Raw genomic sequence first — 15,043 nt, 5'->3', positions numbered from 1 at the left:
AGCGTCAGTCACACAGAGCGTGAACACGGCTCCGCGTGGCTGCACGGCTCCGCGTGGCTGCGCGCATGCGGAGCACCATTGCAACGAAGGCGATGGCAAACTGCAAAGGGGCGGATGACACGACGCATCACATCTAGGTATCTCTTCGCGTTCGCCACTCAGCAGTGATCCATGACCGCGTTAAATGCGGTGGCATATATAACCGTGGGTGGCTACGCAAAGCCATGGTCGCGCTAAGTCTGATTGACCCTGCACATGAACAGAAGCCGCGTACAGGAGATTGCGCACCTTTTTTTCCCCCAAGAGTAACAAGCAGATGACACTTGTGCGCAGTGTCTGCGACTATGCTTTCGTGAACCGCATCGTAAGTAACCTTTTTATTTTGCTCCCATGGCTCGGTTGTTAGGTGAACGAGCACACCGGTAAAAGTCGATCAGTTTACTCCAGCATCTCTTCCTGCCAGTGCTAGCGGAAACCAGACAAGGGCGAGGCGGACGCTGCGAGTGTGGGAGGCGAGAGTCAAGTGCCGCAGAGGGAACAAATTTCTTCCATTCGTTGCCAGGCAAGAGCGCCTGACTGGTGTGTCAAAACAGTCTGGTGGTGCCCGATGTCTTCGCTACAAACGGCACCACCACACACTGCATCAGTCAAAACATTCTACTTTAAATGTGTCTCAAAGCGTTTCAATCTTAGCGACAAAAGCTATTACACGCGCACGTGAAAGCAAAACACGTAATACTTGGAGGAGGGATAAGTTTGTCAACTTAAAGCGAAAGCAAAATGTAACACAAAACTATGAAATCTTGAATGTCTTGCTTCTAGGAGTATCATGTACAAAAGGCAACATAGCTTGACAGGGCACATAATTTGGAATACAAACGCTGCATAAAGAAGCTTCACTTGCCGAGATTAGCGTAAATGATGTGGCTGGGGGGGGGGGGGGGGGGGAGGTATGAACACAGTAGTCGCATCGAATGCGCTCCTCGCCAATGAGGAGGGGACATAGCGCCATGTATACTGCTTGTAGTTGCCTAACTCCTCATAGCCACGGCGGCGTAAAACACAGCAAATGTCTCTGTGCCTGGTGCTCATCGCAAACGCACAACGCCAAACATGAGAAACACGTGCGCTACGCTTGGTCAATGCGCTGTAAAAATTTTCACACCTTTAAAAAAGCTTAATTCCATTAAAACCCTTACACCTTCCAAATTTGCAGTTTCTATTACACGTGCTCCCATCTTGCACCCAAGAATTTTTCACGTTTGCATCAACGGGTGCATATTTCCCTAATACTCCTGGTAGTGCCACCGAGGTGCAAGGGTGTCCTTTCAAAAATGTAAATCTGCCTTCACCTCCCATACAAAAACGTCCTATGGGCGTCTGTGGAAAAAGCTATGTCCGTCTATGGCCTTTTGTGAACGTCTATAAGCACCCACAGAAGTGCTTATTGCCAGGTATTGAAAAATCTATGCCACTAAAGCTATAGCTTTGGAAGCATACAACTGTCTTAAGCTCTCTATAGAAAAATATATCAGCCTGTATATACAGCTATACACAGAAATAGGAAAGGTTTATAGCCATTTGGGCCAAAATTCTATAGCCGGCAATAGGACATTTTTGTATGGGCTCAGTGCTGCATGTCCAAATAAATGAGGACGAAAAAGTTAAAAAACAAAATATAGCCCTAACTCGTGTGCTTACGGAACAAAATAAGCCAGCGTAGTTCTTGTGACAACATCACATGCACATGTGAAGCTGTAACATGCATATTCGGCATTTTATTCACGTTTTACTAATGCATCGACGCGATTGCTAAGGCAACAGTCTACTTAACTACAAAACTTAACTAATTATGAAAGCAGTACAAACGCGCTGATTGTGCCGATAGTACGCGGTCGTTTGACTTTGTGGTTTGATTTACATCTTTCGCAGCCGAGAACATGCATGCAGCGGCAAGAAAAATTTGGTTCACTTGCAGCCTAAAAATGTGTGTCTGATTTAATTAGAAATGCCAGTAACTTTGTTGCAATAATACCTATGTAGTGAATGTGCGGACTCATTGGTTCTTTTGATAATAACGTGCTCCTGTACTGAATCTATATCAAGGCAAAGCAGTGGCGACTGCATCATAGCGAATAGAGAAATCATAACGTTTACGTCTGGCGACAATACGTTTCAATCAGAGTACTGTCTGCGCCAAATCGTTCGGCTTTACACACCAATCACGCACAAGAAACAGGACCACACTTTGCTATTTCTTGAAGCAACCACTGTGTCAACTGAAAGAACGGCAGCTGTGGACACCTGAAGTTAATTAGGTCCCCAGAAGAGCAGAAGTGAACAAAACAAAAATTTTATTTTGCCTCGACGTTTGTAGCTCCCCAAGACTGAACGTGTAGCAGGAGGTGCCTCTGCAACCCATAAAACGTAAATGCTGTGGTATGCGGCGTTTCATGTCCGAAAGCTAAACCTGAGCTATCGGAGACGCTGTGGAGGAAAGCTCCATACTGTTTTCGGCAGTCCGCGCTCCTTTAACGTGCACCTTCCCCTCCCGTTCTGGGCAAACTCGCGAACGTCGTCTTTGCACCGCAGCGCACCAGGCAGAGAATATGAGCTAGAACTGCTAGAACCTGAAGCGAACATTTCCGTCCGCCCGCTGAAATCGGAACCGGCGCGCTGGGAGTGGAAGTTAGCACGCTGTGCGGGCTGCGAGGGCGCCAAGGGGAGCCGAAGGTCTACTGGACCGCAGAAACATTCGTCGAGCTTTCGATGGTTTCGATCCGACCCTGCAGTCCGCATTCTGCCCTCTCTTCGGAATGTGTTGCTCTCAATCACTATTGCATTTTGTTGAATCATTTAATTTTGTGAAGAGCAACGCTGCTTAGGGGCATTATGCCTATCCAACATATAACATGGCACCCTCCAGCCCCTCTCCCGCCTCTCTGAACCACCTCACCATGAATGCCCTGCCACCATCTCTGCACGGGCCTTCGAAGAATGCTCGCGGTTTACAAGCGCTGCGCGTAAGCCGAGTGGTCTCACCGCTCGAGAGCCGCACCGACAGGGCGACTCGCATGCATACGGGAGGCCGAGAACGTGCGTGCGCCCCGGCTTGCGGTAAACAGCAAACAGACATGACGCATCCATGAAAGAATACCTTACTCCGCCGTTGAGTCCATGCCACAGATACATGTTACGCGTGTTCGCACGAACGCTGCCGTACGACCGCACTACACCTGTCCCGTGTCAACAACACTGTCGCCGAATACGTCGAATTAGTGAAAGAACTCCACCCGAAGGCAACGTCCGAACTTCTACGGGAGCATTCCGGCATATCTGTTCGGGAGGGAGCCGCCCTCGAATCTGTCATGCTTTACCTGCCATACATTTCATGCTCTCCTCTAGGCTACAATTTTTTTTATATATTTTGCCACCATCGAAATGCAGCTTCTGGAGTGAAAGTAAACAAAATTCGGAAAGGGGGGCCAATTCATGGTAACTTTTCAATCCGAAGAAATAAAGCATGTTTAATGGCTTGTTATTTTTCATAAGTGGCAACTGCTAGCAATCGCTATGTATGCTGCTCCGATGCTGCAAATGCTTTCCAGCTCCCGTACACATTGTAAATGAAAACTGAAAGCGAAACTGTATATCTGCCGCTAGGCGGCCACCGGTACCGTCCGGCCCTTGTTGCCTTTTTTTTTTTCCAGCCTGCTCGTCATGGTGTCGTGTTGTGCGCGTTTCAGCGGTTCACGAGAACATGTTTTTGACCACGTTTTTCGAGGTACCGTGGTGAACTAAAGTGTTTTCAGTGTGTATCTATAACTAAAAAAAGTGCTTAGGTTCGTTCACTGCTGTCCAAGTGCCGTATATGACGTATCATAACGGAAGCAGCCGCTCTGCCCAGTACGTTTCTTTGTTCTTGATTGGCAGAAAACGCGGCGCCCGCTCACACTGTAAAGATTTGAAGTCAGAAAGCACAGGCGACGTTATTATGTGTGCGAGTTCATGCGCCAGAATGCATTTGCAATGTAGCAATCGTTGTCCTAAGACGGCGTTGTCGTGATCTGGAGACGTAGAGCAGCTCAGCACTACCACGAGCCTGCCTCGAATGGTAAGCAGTCCTATTTCTTCATGCATGCCGATTCCCATTTCAAAGAGGATATGATATGGAAGAGCGGTGTCAGGGTCTGCCGATTCTAGGTACCTAAGTTCCAAGATGTGCAGTGCGACAGGCCGCTGTTTCCTTGTGTCCTAGGAAGAGAAGCAGCGCTGAACAGAGTTCGGCGAGAAACATTGTGCACACGGCTGTTTTTGTTTTGACGAAACGAATTTTGCAGAGTACTGCCGAATGCTGCTTAAGAGCTCTACTATGTGTGTTCTGTCAAATTTAAAGCCGTTTAACTCTATTTCGTCAAATTCCTTGTCCTGCGGTTTTTTTCTGCGTAATAATTTTAGCAGCTGTGGGTAGGGACTGTGCCGTATCTATGCGTAAAATGCATTGCGCAAGCGTGATGTCTGAGATAAACTTTTAGTTTTGTCTGCTGCACAGGCGCTGACTGCCTGTCGTTTTGTGCATCAGGCCACATTGCAATTTGTCGACGCTGCCATCTATTTTGGTTCTTACTTGTTTTTAGAAGGGCACCCAGATTCAGCAATCCTGTGCTGTTCAAGCTAAGTATAATTAGCTTGCTTTTTTGTTTTTAAAAGTTCATTATTTGGCCAAAGTGACCGACTTAATAAATTTCGGCGGTCTGTAATCATGACGGTATTAAATGGATGTCTGCAGCAGGAGGCATCCACATGGGAGCTCACAGATTTCACTTCAAAGCCACTGGGAAATATTCATGAGCAGTATGGAAGCAAAGGTGCGTTTAAGTTTTCCAGAAAGCTTCTTTTTATGTTGTATGTTAGGTTCTCTTTTGGGCCCATTTCCCTTCTTTTCTTCATGAACCGGAGTCATGAAACAGGGTGCATAGCCTAACCATGGCCGCATTTATTTGCACATCCTTGCTAGTTCGTAGTCAGCGCAGGGTTGTTGTAAACCGAATTGTGTGTTGTTGAACGTAGTTTTCTGAAACCCTGCATTAAACAAATAAGTACCAAATATGTGGATGATTTTTAATATTTTTCTATAATATTCAACAAATAGCTTTTCCAATACCTTGTGCTTAGCGCATGATGGCCTCAGTTGCCTATGTGCCATAAAACCCAACACAGCAACAACAAAGGGCAAAGAAGCTGATAAAAATGTTTTGGAGATAAAAAAAAATGTAAGGCATATCAAGCAAAAAAATTCTATTTTTGAGGCATATTCAGCCATTTGTTGCAAGGTGATGTGGTCCTCATTTGTTTACTAGTGGCAGTGGGAATTAATTCCTAAAATTTTAATTGCAACAATTTTTGTTTGAAGCGAGAAAATAAACTGCAATTTATGGGCCTGCGTTATATCCCAGCACTGCTCGCTGCACGGTGATCCAGGCGGATGCTCCTCATATTTTGGTTTTGAAAGGTCCGCTGGCATGTTCATTCAAATTTTGTCACTCTCAACTCGAGCATGATGCAAGTCCAGCATGCATCATTGACAGAGAGAGATAAAGGCTGGAAATGGTGAAACTTGCATATTCCTATTAAAGGTAGTGCTCTTGTAAGCCGCCTTGTCAGTTCACCTTCATTTTCTTCAATCATTTCTTGAAGCACCCAGAGGGCTACAACACACTTGATAGATTTGTTCACCCATTCAAGCAGCTCATAGAGCAGTATTTGACTTTTGAAGGCCTCTGAAGAGTTTCTGTTGCTGCCAAGGGCCTGCCAGTTCCTCAATGCAGTCACAAGCACTCTTCGCATGTGACGTGTTGAAAAAGTCCATTCCACTGAAAAATAAAATCATTTTCATGGCACTAGAGGTTTTTAACTCTGATTGGTCGGACTGCAAAACGTGCTTCCCAGCTCAGTGCTTTTTGTGTTGAGGAACAATAGCAGTGTGCCCTCTGGCCACTTCATTTTTATTTTTGTAAATGTACCCTTCAGCAAGTTTCTGTACTGCCGAACCTAGCAGCATTCAAGACCAACACACCATTGTATTCGAGCAGTGGAGTGCTGGTTTTTTGTATATTTGCAGCCGGCGGCAAAATGTGTTGCAGTGAGGAGATGGCACGGAGAAATGTCAGATGTTGAACGCTGGGACTCAACTTGCACAATTGTTTTCTCATTTAAAACAAAAATGCTCCGATCAAACTTCTAGACATAAATGCCATTAAATGACATTGCGCAACTTGCTATCGTTGATAATTTAATTAAGATCACTTCATTATGGAAAAGACTGCTCAATGTCTTAAAAAGCAAATTTTCTCAACTTTAGAATTCTTTTGCTGACATGCCTTACGCTTTTTTCTCTCTGAAAAATTTGATCACCTCTATACCTTCTGGACAGCTTAGAAAAATAGCTGAAATAACTGCTGTGAGAACATAAAATTTGATATACGATTTCAAACTTTCATATTTTCTACCTGCTTTCATTTTTGTTTAAAACAAAATAGTTTCAATTTACTGCATATCGAAGCGCAATACATTTTATTTATATAAAAAAGATTCACAATCATGCGTAAGAATTCTTTTTACAAATTTTTTGCAAGGCTAGGTTTGGCTACCACTTCGATATGTAAGATGCTGGCCACGACAAAAAAAATTATTCTGCCAAAAAGAGGCTGGGCTAATGTTTCTCATAGTAATGCAATAAGGCTTTATTTTGTTTAAGAAATTGAAGATGGTTCAGTACTAAGTCTGAATCTGGCGTGGGATGACCCAATGACACTAAATGCCAAATGTGTGCTGGTTTGAAGAAGCCTTTTTTGATATTTTTTTAGCTCGATTAATATTGGAGTGTAGGTAGAAGCAATTTTTTCTGCTTGCATAATTGTAATGGTTCCATATCATACAGTTTACTTTGGCTCTTGTGCGCAAATTTGTATTGCTTTGTAACTACTTTTTGGTGCAGGCATTCACCCCACATGGATACTGCTGCTCCTGGCCAGTATACTCAACTGGACCAGTGGTGTATAATGACTGTATGTACCTTTGCTAAATTTTCGATAAAATTTTATTCATTCATCTGGCTGCTTGGTATTTTCACGTTTCATATGTAACGGCAGATGAATTGCAGGTCTGTGCTAAGGACTAATGTCGCCATTTGTTAACACTATTTTACAGTAGCGATGTTTCCATAATGATTTACTCCATTTATATTGTTTGTACTTTTGTTCACTACATGGTGCATGTATACCTTACAGAAAAGGAAACAGAACTCTTACACTAAGAAATTTGCCTGACTTGTTTCTTTTGAACATTGGGATGCCACAGCTAGCACTTGTGATCTCCAAATGCATGCGTTTATGTGCAGAAGTGAAACGTCTGCCTGGAACCCTTTGTGGCCGTTTTCCAGATCATATCTTAAGAATGTGTGACAGTATTTTAGTCTTGTAAAAACAGTACACTTGTTAACAGGACTCAGGCATGACACAGATACAACGTTCACTAAGAACTGAAGAATTTATTGCTCTGCTCAAAATAAACACAGGAAGCATCATTCAAAATGCAGAGGAGGAAAGCCATGGAATCGTCGTTTTGTCACATCTGTTGCGATTATTTATCCAGAAAGTCAATTTCTTTTCCCGTTAACATTCCTGGTGATATGCTTACTTAGGTTGAAAAATTCTTATATATGATATACGCCTGGTATACCTCGCGCATGAGCTATTGTTTATATCTCCTATGAATTTTACATTCTCGACATTGTGAAATGCACTCATAGCCCGAAAAGTGTCTTGCTACCATGCTGCCATGTCGTCTCTGTTGCCGACTTGTTCCATTCGATGTATGTTGAAGCACCGACCTCATTTCCCAACATATGACGTTCCTCATGACAGAGGAATCTTGTACACTAAGCGACTGTCGCATACTGAGAATTTGTCTCGGTGCTTCGTGATACACGGGGCTGTCTTTCAAGCACCTTTGCTGAACGTGTTTCATACTAATTTCAGCTACTTTCTGCAAAAAAAAATGAAACGATTGCAAAGAAACTCTACAAGCTGCAAAAGAAGGTCAAGTTCCAAACATTTAAGAACGAAGCCCAAAAACTTGTGTGAAGCCAACAACTTGACCGAAGTAGGGATGGCTGTGAAGGATGGTGATGGCCTATTCCTTCTTTACGGCAGAAACACACAATGATAACTGGCCTTTTGGTGTAATTGTCTCTGAACAAGGATCGTGGCAGGAACCCTTAAGGTGGTATCTGCAAGAATAGATCTCCTTGCTCACCATGGAAGACCTTTTCCTGCAAAGAGGCCATAAATGTCTACATTCGTTTGGAACCGCTGTCCAGACGAAGTGTCTACTCCATTGTAATCAATGACTTACATAACATGCTGCCACATACCGGCATGTTTGAGAAGGTAAGAGAAGGCGTTGATTCCATGTGAGCAGTACGATTCCAGAACAAATGCAGATGAATGCCTGGAGTTGCTAACCGTCTATTTGCGTTCTACCTATGTAAAGTGTAATGATGAGCTGTACATTCAGTGGCGAGGAGTATGCGCCGGTTCGTGCGTTGCACAATTTCTCAGTGACTATCTGCTGACCTGCCTGTGAAGATCGCCAACTAATAGAAGGTTTTCGTGGCACGAATATAATAACTACCTTCCCATTTGTGTACAACTTCCTATTAATCCACAAGCTAACCAAGGGCAACACAAGGGCATTGTTGACATCTTTATGACCTCCGAGGTGCATGTCAACTTTGAGCTGACAATAGAAACGCCAGAGGAGGTACAGTTTCAGTTTCTCGATTTATGACTGTACTTCGGAGAGACCCGTATGTGCCTGTGTTATCTTTCGCAGTCTAAAAATGCTGTGGCTACAGACGTACTGAAAAACGACCTAAGCAGATTGTGTAGTGACCGTGAGCAGGAAAGTGCCGCGGCCCAACTTACGCGGTTACGTCAAGCTAGTTTCCCAGATGACCTCATGTGCAGCTTTGGCTTCAAGGTAATGAAAGAAATTTGCCGATCTACCCCAACGAGGCTTCAGAAAAAAGAATGGAAGTTAGCTGTCATGCCATGTATGCACGGTGTCAGCCACGCGCTAAAGAAAGTGGTCAGGTGGTGTGCAGTGAACTTAGTATGCAACGCACCCAGCAAAGGTGCTTCAAAGACCACCCGGTGTAAACCGAACCAAAGAGACATAATCACAGCATGCGACAGTGACTAGGTTTACAAAATCCCTCTGTCATGCAGAGCATCCTATGTTGGAAAAAAAAGGCCGGCGTGTCGATATTCGTCTAATAAAACATTTCGCCAACACAGACCGGATGTGGCCGCAAGCAAGACACGTGTTGTAGAGTGAATGCATTTCGTTCTTTCGACGTTGTAAAATTCTGAGGAAAAATAATCGATAGCTCATGCGCGAGATATACGAGGTGCACACGAAGATACGAATTGCTCAAACTGCGTAAGCACATCATCCCTAATGTGGATCAGAAAAGAAATTGAATGAGTATATAATCCAGCCACGGGTATAATCCATGATTATATTTGAGTAAATAATCCCGAGAGAAGTCACAAAATGATGATTCCATGTCCTTCGTTCTCAGTATTTTGGATGATGCGTCCTGTATTTATTGCGCGCAAAGCAATAAATTCCTCATTTCTCAGTCAGCTCTGTATATGTGTCATCTTGTTGTTCTCTTACCTTGCGCGGTTTTGCCAAGAATCATGCAACAACTGACTGGCCCGGCGGCTTTCTGTGAAGTAGTTTAGTGATCTTGTGCAAATTTTTGTTAATGGATTTTGAGTTCAGTGGCTGCAGACACAGAAGATATGTTAAGTTGGCAATGTTGCCTGCCGTTCAAGATGTCACATACTTGGCATAATAATGAATGCATGCTTTGTGTGGCGTTGAAGCTGACCACTGTCCTGGAGGAGGTTGCATCGCTGACTTCGACGCGGATACTATATTTTCTTCTGTCACAGTGAATGTTACACCTGACTTGTTTTTGGTGTGATTGTAAAGCATTATGAAGTGCGCTATATCTTCGTCTGTTGTCGCGGTGTTTCGGGCCTTTTATAGTCGGTTCACTCACCAGAAGGCCAGTGGTTTGCACTTGCTTGTAGCAATTCATGTGGAATTAATTGCATCACCTGACCACCTTCACTCCGTTTCCTAACACGTAGCTTTCTATCTCAAACATTGTTTTTATAATGCCATTTAGAACTATTCCCTCTGAAACCACAATGGCCTCCTTGGAATAGTTTAGGGAATAACAGCTGGTGCTTGCTCGCCATATGGGCGGATTTTATGCTCTCTCTTAGCGTTAGCATGCATAATATCACATGTCATTGATGAGAAGTATGTTGGCATTTTATAAGGATCATTGAGCAATGTAAACTGATATGAAATGCACTGTTTTTGTGTAAACTGCAGACTCGCAACATGCATGCCGTCCTGCGAAGGAGATCCTGATGTGGCTGAGAACCTGTTCACCGAGGGAGGATGACTACTCAGCAGGCTCACCGCTGCAGTTCACTGTACAACTTCCGTACTGTCCAGATTATGAATGTTCAGCATGAGCTACGTTATGTTTCCGCACAAGCTATTCCTGGGAGCTAGTGTCACAGTTCAAGCCTTCCTCAAGCTGGTTTATAATGATGCGCAGGCATGAATGTTTGATTGTTTCCTCTGAAAAATTACGAGGTAGATGTAACTGCAATTGAATCCTATTTTTGCACCACCATAAGACGAATAAAGCAGGCATGGTGCTGTGGTTCCTTGGATGGCAGTAAGGAATTCATTGCCGAAGGTTCTTGTGCTTTGTTTGTGGATGTCTTTGTTCTCACAATAACACCTAGATCACTTTTTTCATTTTTATTGCGAAAGCAATACTGCTCGAGGTTTCCGCTCTTGGCCGTCGTCCCGGAAAATCCACCATTGACCTTTAGCGTGACCTATGTCTGACGTCATACCAGCTGTGGAAAAGCGGGGCCCCAACTCGGCTCGTTGCGATCGTCCCAGCGAATCCTCCATGCTGCAGCTGCGCGCCGCTGCCGCGAGGGGCACTCGCTGTACATGACGTCATGCCAGCTGTGGAAAGCGGCCCCCCTAACTCGGCTCGTCGCGATCGTCCCAGCGAATCCTCCACGCGCCGCTGCCGTGGGGGAGGCGCTCGCTCTACGTGACGTCCTACCAGCTGTGGAAAAGCGGCCCCCCAACTCAGCTCGCCGCAGTCGTCCCAGCGAATCCTCCACGGTATATCGGATGATGTGTATAAGGTGAAGCTGCAACGGTGTGCTGCAGCTAAGAAGCGGCGGCGTGCGGAAGAAACAGATGAAGAGCGGGAACAACGTTTAGCTAAACGACGTGCATATTGTAGTCGTTATGGAGAGCGCGAAAGAGACGCAACAACGACAAAACGAAGCGAGCAAGAGACAACGCGCTCAAGAGACGCCAGAAGAACGCGCCGCAAGGCTCGAGAAGCGTCGTAACGCAGATGCGGCTAGAAGTGACACCTCCCTTAGTGACTCTTCAACTGCGGAAGAGACCGCTTTGATTTCTCTACAGCGTCGGAATGAGACGCTGCTGTAAACGACGTGCCGAGGAAACGAAGCTTTCGCAATTCGACTTGGGTTAATCAGAGCTAAACCACAGACAATTTTTGGGCTGGTTCTTTCGCGAAACACCCTCCGTGAAACTTGTATGAAAACACCAAGACTCCTTTCTGGCCGGGTGCAAGGGTGCGAGTTATAGGTACCTGAAAATTCCTTTGAAGGTGTTTCACTTTTTTATAGTGTGGGGTGGCACTTCAAACGAACGAATAGAAAACAGAGGCTAGAGTTTTCTTCGGGAAGTTAGCGCTGGGTTTCTTCCCTATTCCGAGAAACATGCATCCAGATATACACAAGGCGAGAACAAAGAAAAGATCGGAAGCCCACGAAAAAATCTTCGCCGAAAAAAAATAGGTATTATACGTTGATGCAACCACATACAGAAAACAATACGGCTCGGTGGCCAGAGTGGTAATGCACTCGCTCAGGAAAATCAACCACGCTTCGATCAAACCCAACAACATCCTCGAGGCTCAGTAGCAGCAGTCGGGCTCGACAAAGCCCACCAGGGCGAGGAGCCCCATGCACACATAATTACAGACTCGCAAGATGCTTGCAGAAGGTACATCAGTGGAAGCACATCCACTGCGGCCATCCGCATACTCAAGGCAAGAACAATACACTTTACGAGATGCTTCATCACGTGGACACCAGGCTATGAGGCTGTCAAAGGGAACCAACGCGCGGACGCCAACGCCAGAGCATGCGCCCATCGGGAGGCGCTCACCGAAGGGGAACTGGACGCAGTCACTAGACGGTATGGAGCCATCTTGTAACGTCAACGAGCCCTCAGGAGGGCCTACCTCCTTTACACAAAAACCTTAGCGGAGACCAGTCGGTGGCATGGAGACAACTGCAGAATAAGACCTACCCCAATCACATATTTCTAAGCAAAATATACGCTTCAACATATTGCAGCAAATGCCAGCTCTGCGGGGAACACCCAGCTCTCTATCATGTTATGTGGGCGTGTCCGAAAACACAGCCAGCGCCAATAAACAACACAGCAACACTGAAGCATTGTGAGGCTGTGCTCTCCTGCTAGAAGCATGAAGTACAGCTCAAGCTGATGGACAGCGCTCGAAAGACTCCAAAGCCCACTGGGACCCCGGACTGAGGGACCCATATACGCCACGAGAATCTTCCTTGACAATAAATTTGTTCATTCATTCATTCATTTATTCCCCTAGAGGAGAAACGCGACCCCCACCCTCCGCCGGCGGAACTGGCGCTGCTGGTTGTTGTTGGTAGCCTATCAAAAGATGGCACATACTCACACTAAGGGATCGGCCAAGAATCGGGTGGCTATTCACCTGTACTCAGGTAATTAACGTGAAAAGCACGCGGGAAAGGTACACCGGATGATTCTCCCTCAGAACAGAAGTGGGATAAAAGTTTTGATTTCAAAATTAGTAACAATAATGAAGAGAGGGACTGAAGTAAAATTATTAAGTCAAAATGTAATACTTGACAGAAAAGAAAATTTTGTGACACTTATCATGGCAGTCGGTAAGATTTTAGCAGGAAATTTAGAACAGCGGTACAAACAGATCTGTGGCTGAACCCAAATGTGGTGGCACCAAATGATAGAAATAGCGGGCTGCTTAAACTAAGGCCAAGAGGCCGCAAGGGCTCCTCCAGCAACCTTCTTCTCAAGGAGGTGTATCGGCAACAAGAGAGCAAAAAATGCTCCATAGATCCAAGCTCACGGCAAAATGCACAAAGGGGAGGACGCGCCAAATCAGACCTGTGTAAAGAGAAATTTAGTGGAGGGATACGTCCTCTTCGCTGAGTTAAGAAACCATCGCCTTCTTTTTCTTAAGCTTACCCTTAGCGAAAATAGGCTGTACTAAATGTTCATTTCGAACACATTTATTAATTTCATATTTATTTTGCATTTTTTGTCCCTATGCTTAAACTGCAATACGAATGCTTCCTAAGTATGCTGGGGGTAATATTTTGAATATTCCTGGAGATGAATCAAACAAATTTTCTGTCCGCTTAGTACATTTATTTTACTGCAAAAATATTTTGAACATTCCTAGAAATGGGTCAAACATAATTTTTCTGTCCGCTTAGTACATTTATTATACTGTAACAATATACTAAAATATACATTAAATACATAAAAATATACTAAAACACAACAATGATACATTAAAAGTATACTAAATATATACATTAAGTTCGGTATTATTGCACTGAACAAATAAAGTTAATGCACAAAAAAATATTAACCTCGGCACGGCTTAATAAAGGTGTACTATTCGGATTCACCGGATAATACTGATAAATGCTGTCAACATCAATAGTAATGACTGAACTGCCTATGAGCATCTGGAGACAGACAGTCCACGAGAAAACACGTTCACATCGAGGAGTCATGACAATGGAACGTCACGTGATGGGGCCCGAACGGGAATGATGTCGCCACTCAAGGAAATTCCGACAGAAAATGACATCAGTACACCGCAACTGTTCCGACAAGTGCGATACTTGGCTTGACATGTATATACTTCCAGAGAGGAGACACATTATCTTGCCCGGTGAGGCGCTTTTTGCGCAAAGACTGTGGGCCGGCAAATTGGCGCAGAAATGTCGGAGTGGTCTTGTTCGAATCTGCGATCTATTTAAAACCGAATTGTTAGTTGTAACTTGCGTCAGGCATCGGTCAGGAGTCGAACTGTCAACGAACAAATACATGGACGTCTATGGGAGCCGGTCGACCTTGCCAGTCGGGGTTCTTTTCGCTGGCATGTTCGGGACCGGAGGCGCGCATGGCGCCATTGCCGGTATAATGCTATCACGCTGTGCACAGGTAATTTAAATAAGTGGTGATTGCCTTTCTGCTAGAGGTTACCATAAACGAATGGACGAGAGAAAAGGGAGGTTTTCACTGTTCCCGGAAATTTCATTATTTCGAGCACTAGTTTGTTCCACGGCAGCTTGAAGTGTGCTGCACATATGCTGACGCGGATTACCCATTTCTTAAAACTGAAGTAAGCTATGCACGAATTAACTTCGTATTTACGAAAGTGCACTTTAAGTACACTGCCAACATGTCATTTCCCGAAACGCGATTTTGAGCGCTAACTTTTCAACTGCAGCTTGAAGTGTGCTGTAAACACGTTTCCGAGGACAGCTCATGCTTTAACTGGCGTATACTTCGAATAAATTAATTTCATATTTACGAAAGTACACTTTTAATATTAACATTGACAAGATGCTAAAACCGTATACATGTTTTTTCACGTGTTCGAAACGTCCTCGAAACATGCTTTAAATGACGTATACTACAGACGTATTAGTTTTATATTTACAAAAGTAAACTATAATATACTGACAAGATGCTAAAACCACAATCATCATTTTTCACGTATTTCAAACGT

The 15,043-nt window shown here is 44.5% G+C and overlaps 1 protein-coding gene across 1 annotated transcript; it reads left to right on the top strand.

Annotated features, from left to right (window-relative positions):
- Positions 1–224: 224 nt before the first annotated feature.
- Positions 225–10,825, top strand: LOC144105035 (uncharacterized). The gene is made up of 3 exons (XM_077638253.1): positions 225–4,868; positions 6,998–7,067; positions 10,477–10,825. The coding sequence occupies exons 1-3, from the start codon at positions 4,776–4,778 to the stop codon at positions 10,620–10,622; spliced, it is 309 nt and encodes a 102-aa protein (XP_077494379.1). The 5' UTR covers positions 225–4,775; the 3' UTR covers positions 10,623–10,825.
- Positions 10,826–15,043: the final 4,218 nt, after the last annotated feature.

Source organism: Amblyomma americanum, chromosome 1, assembly GCF_052857255.1.
Source record: "Amblyomma americanum isolate KBUSLIRL-KWMA chromosome 1, ASM5285725v1, whole genome shotgun sequence".
NCBI classification, from domain to species: domain Eukaryota; kingdom Metazoa; phylum Arthropoda; class Arachnida; order Ixodida; family Ixodidae; genus Amblyomma; species Amblyomma americanum.
This window is presented reverse-complemented; position numbering and strand designations above follow the sequence as displayed.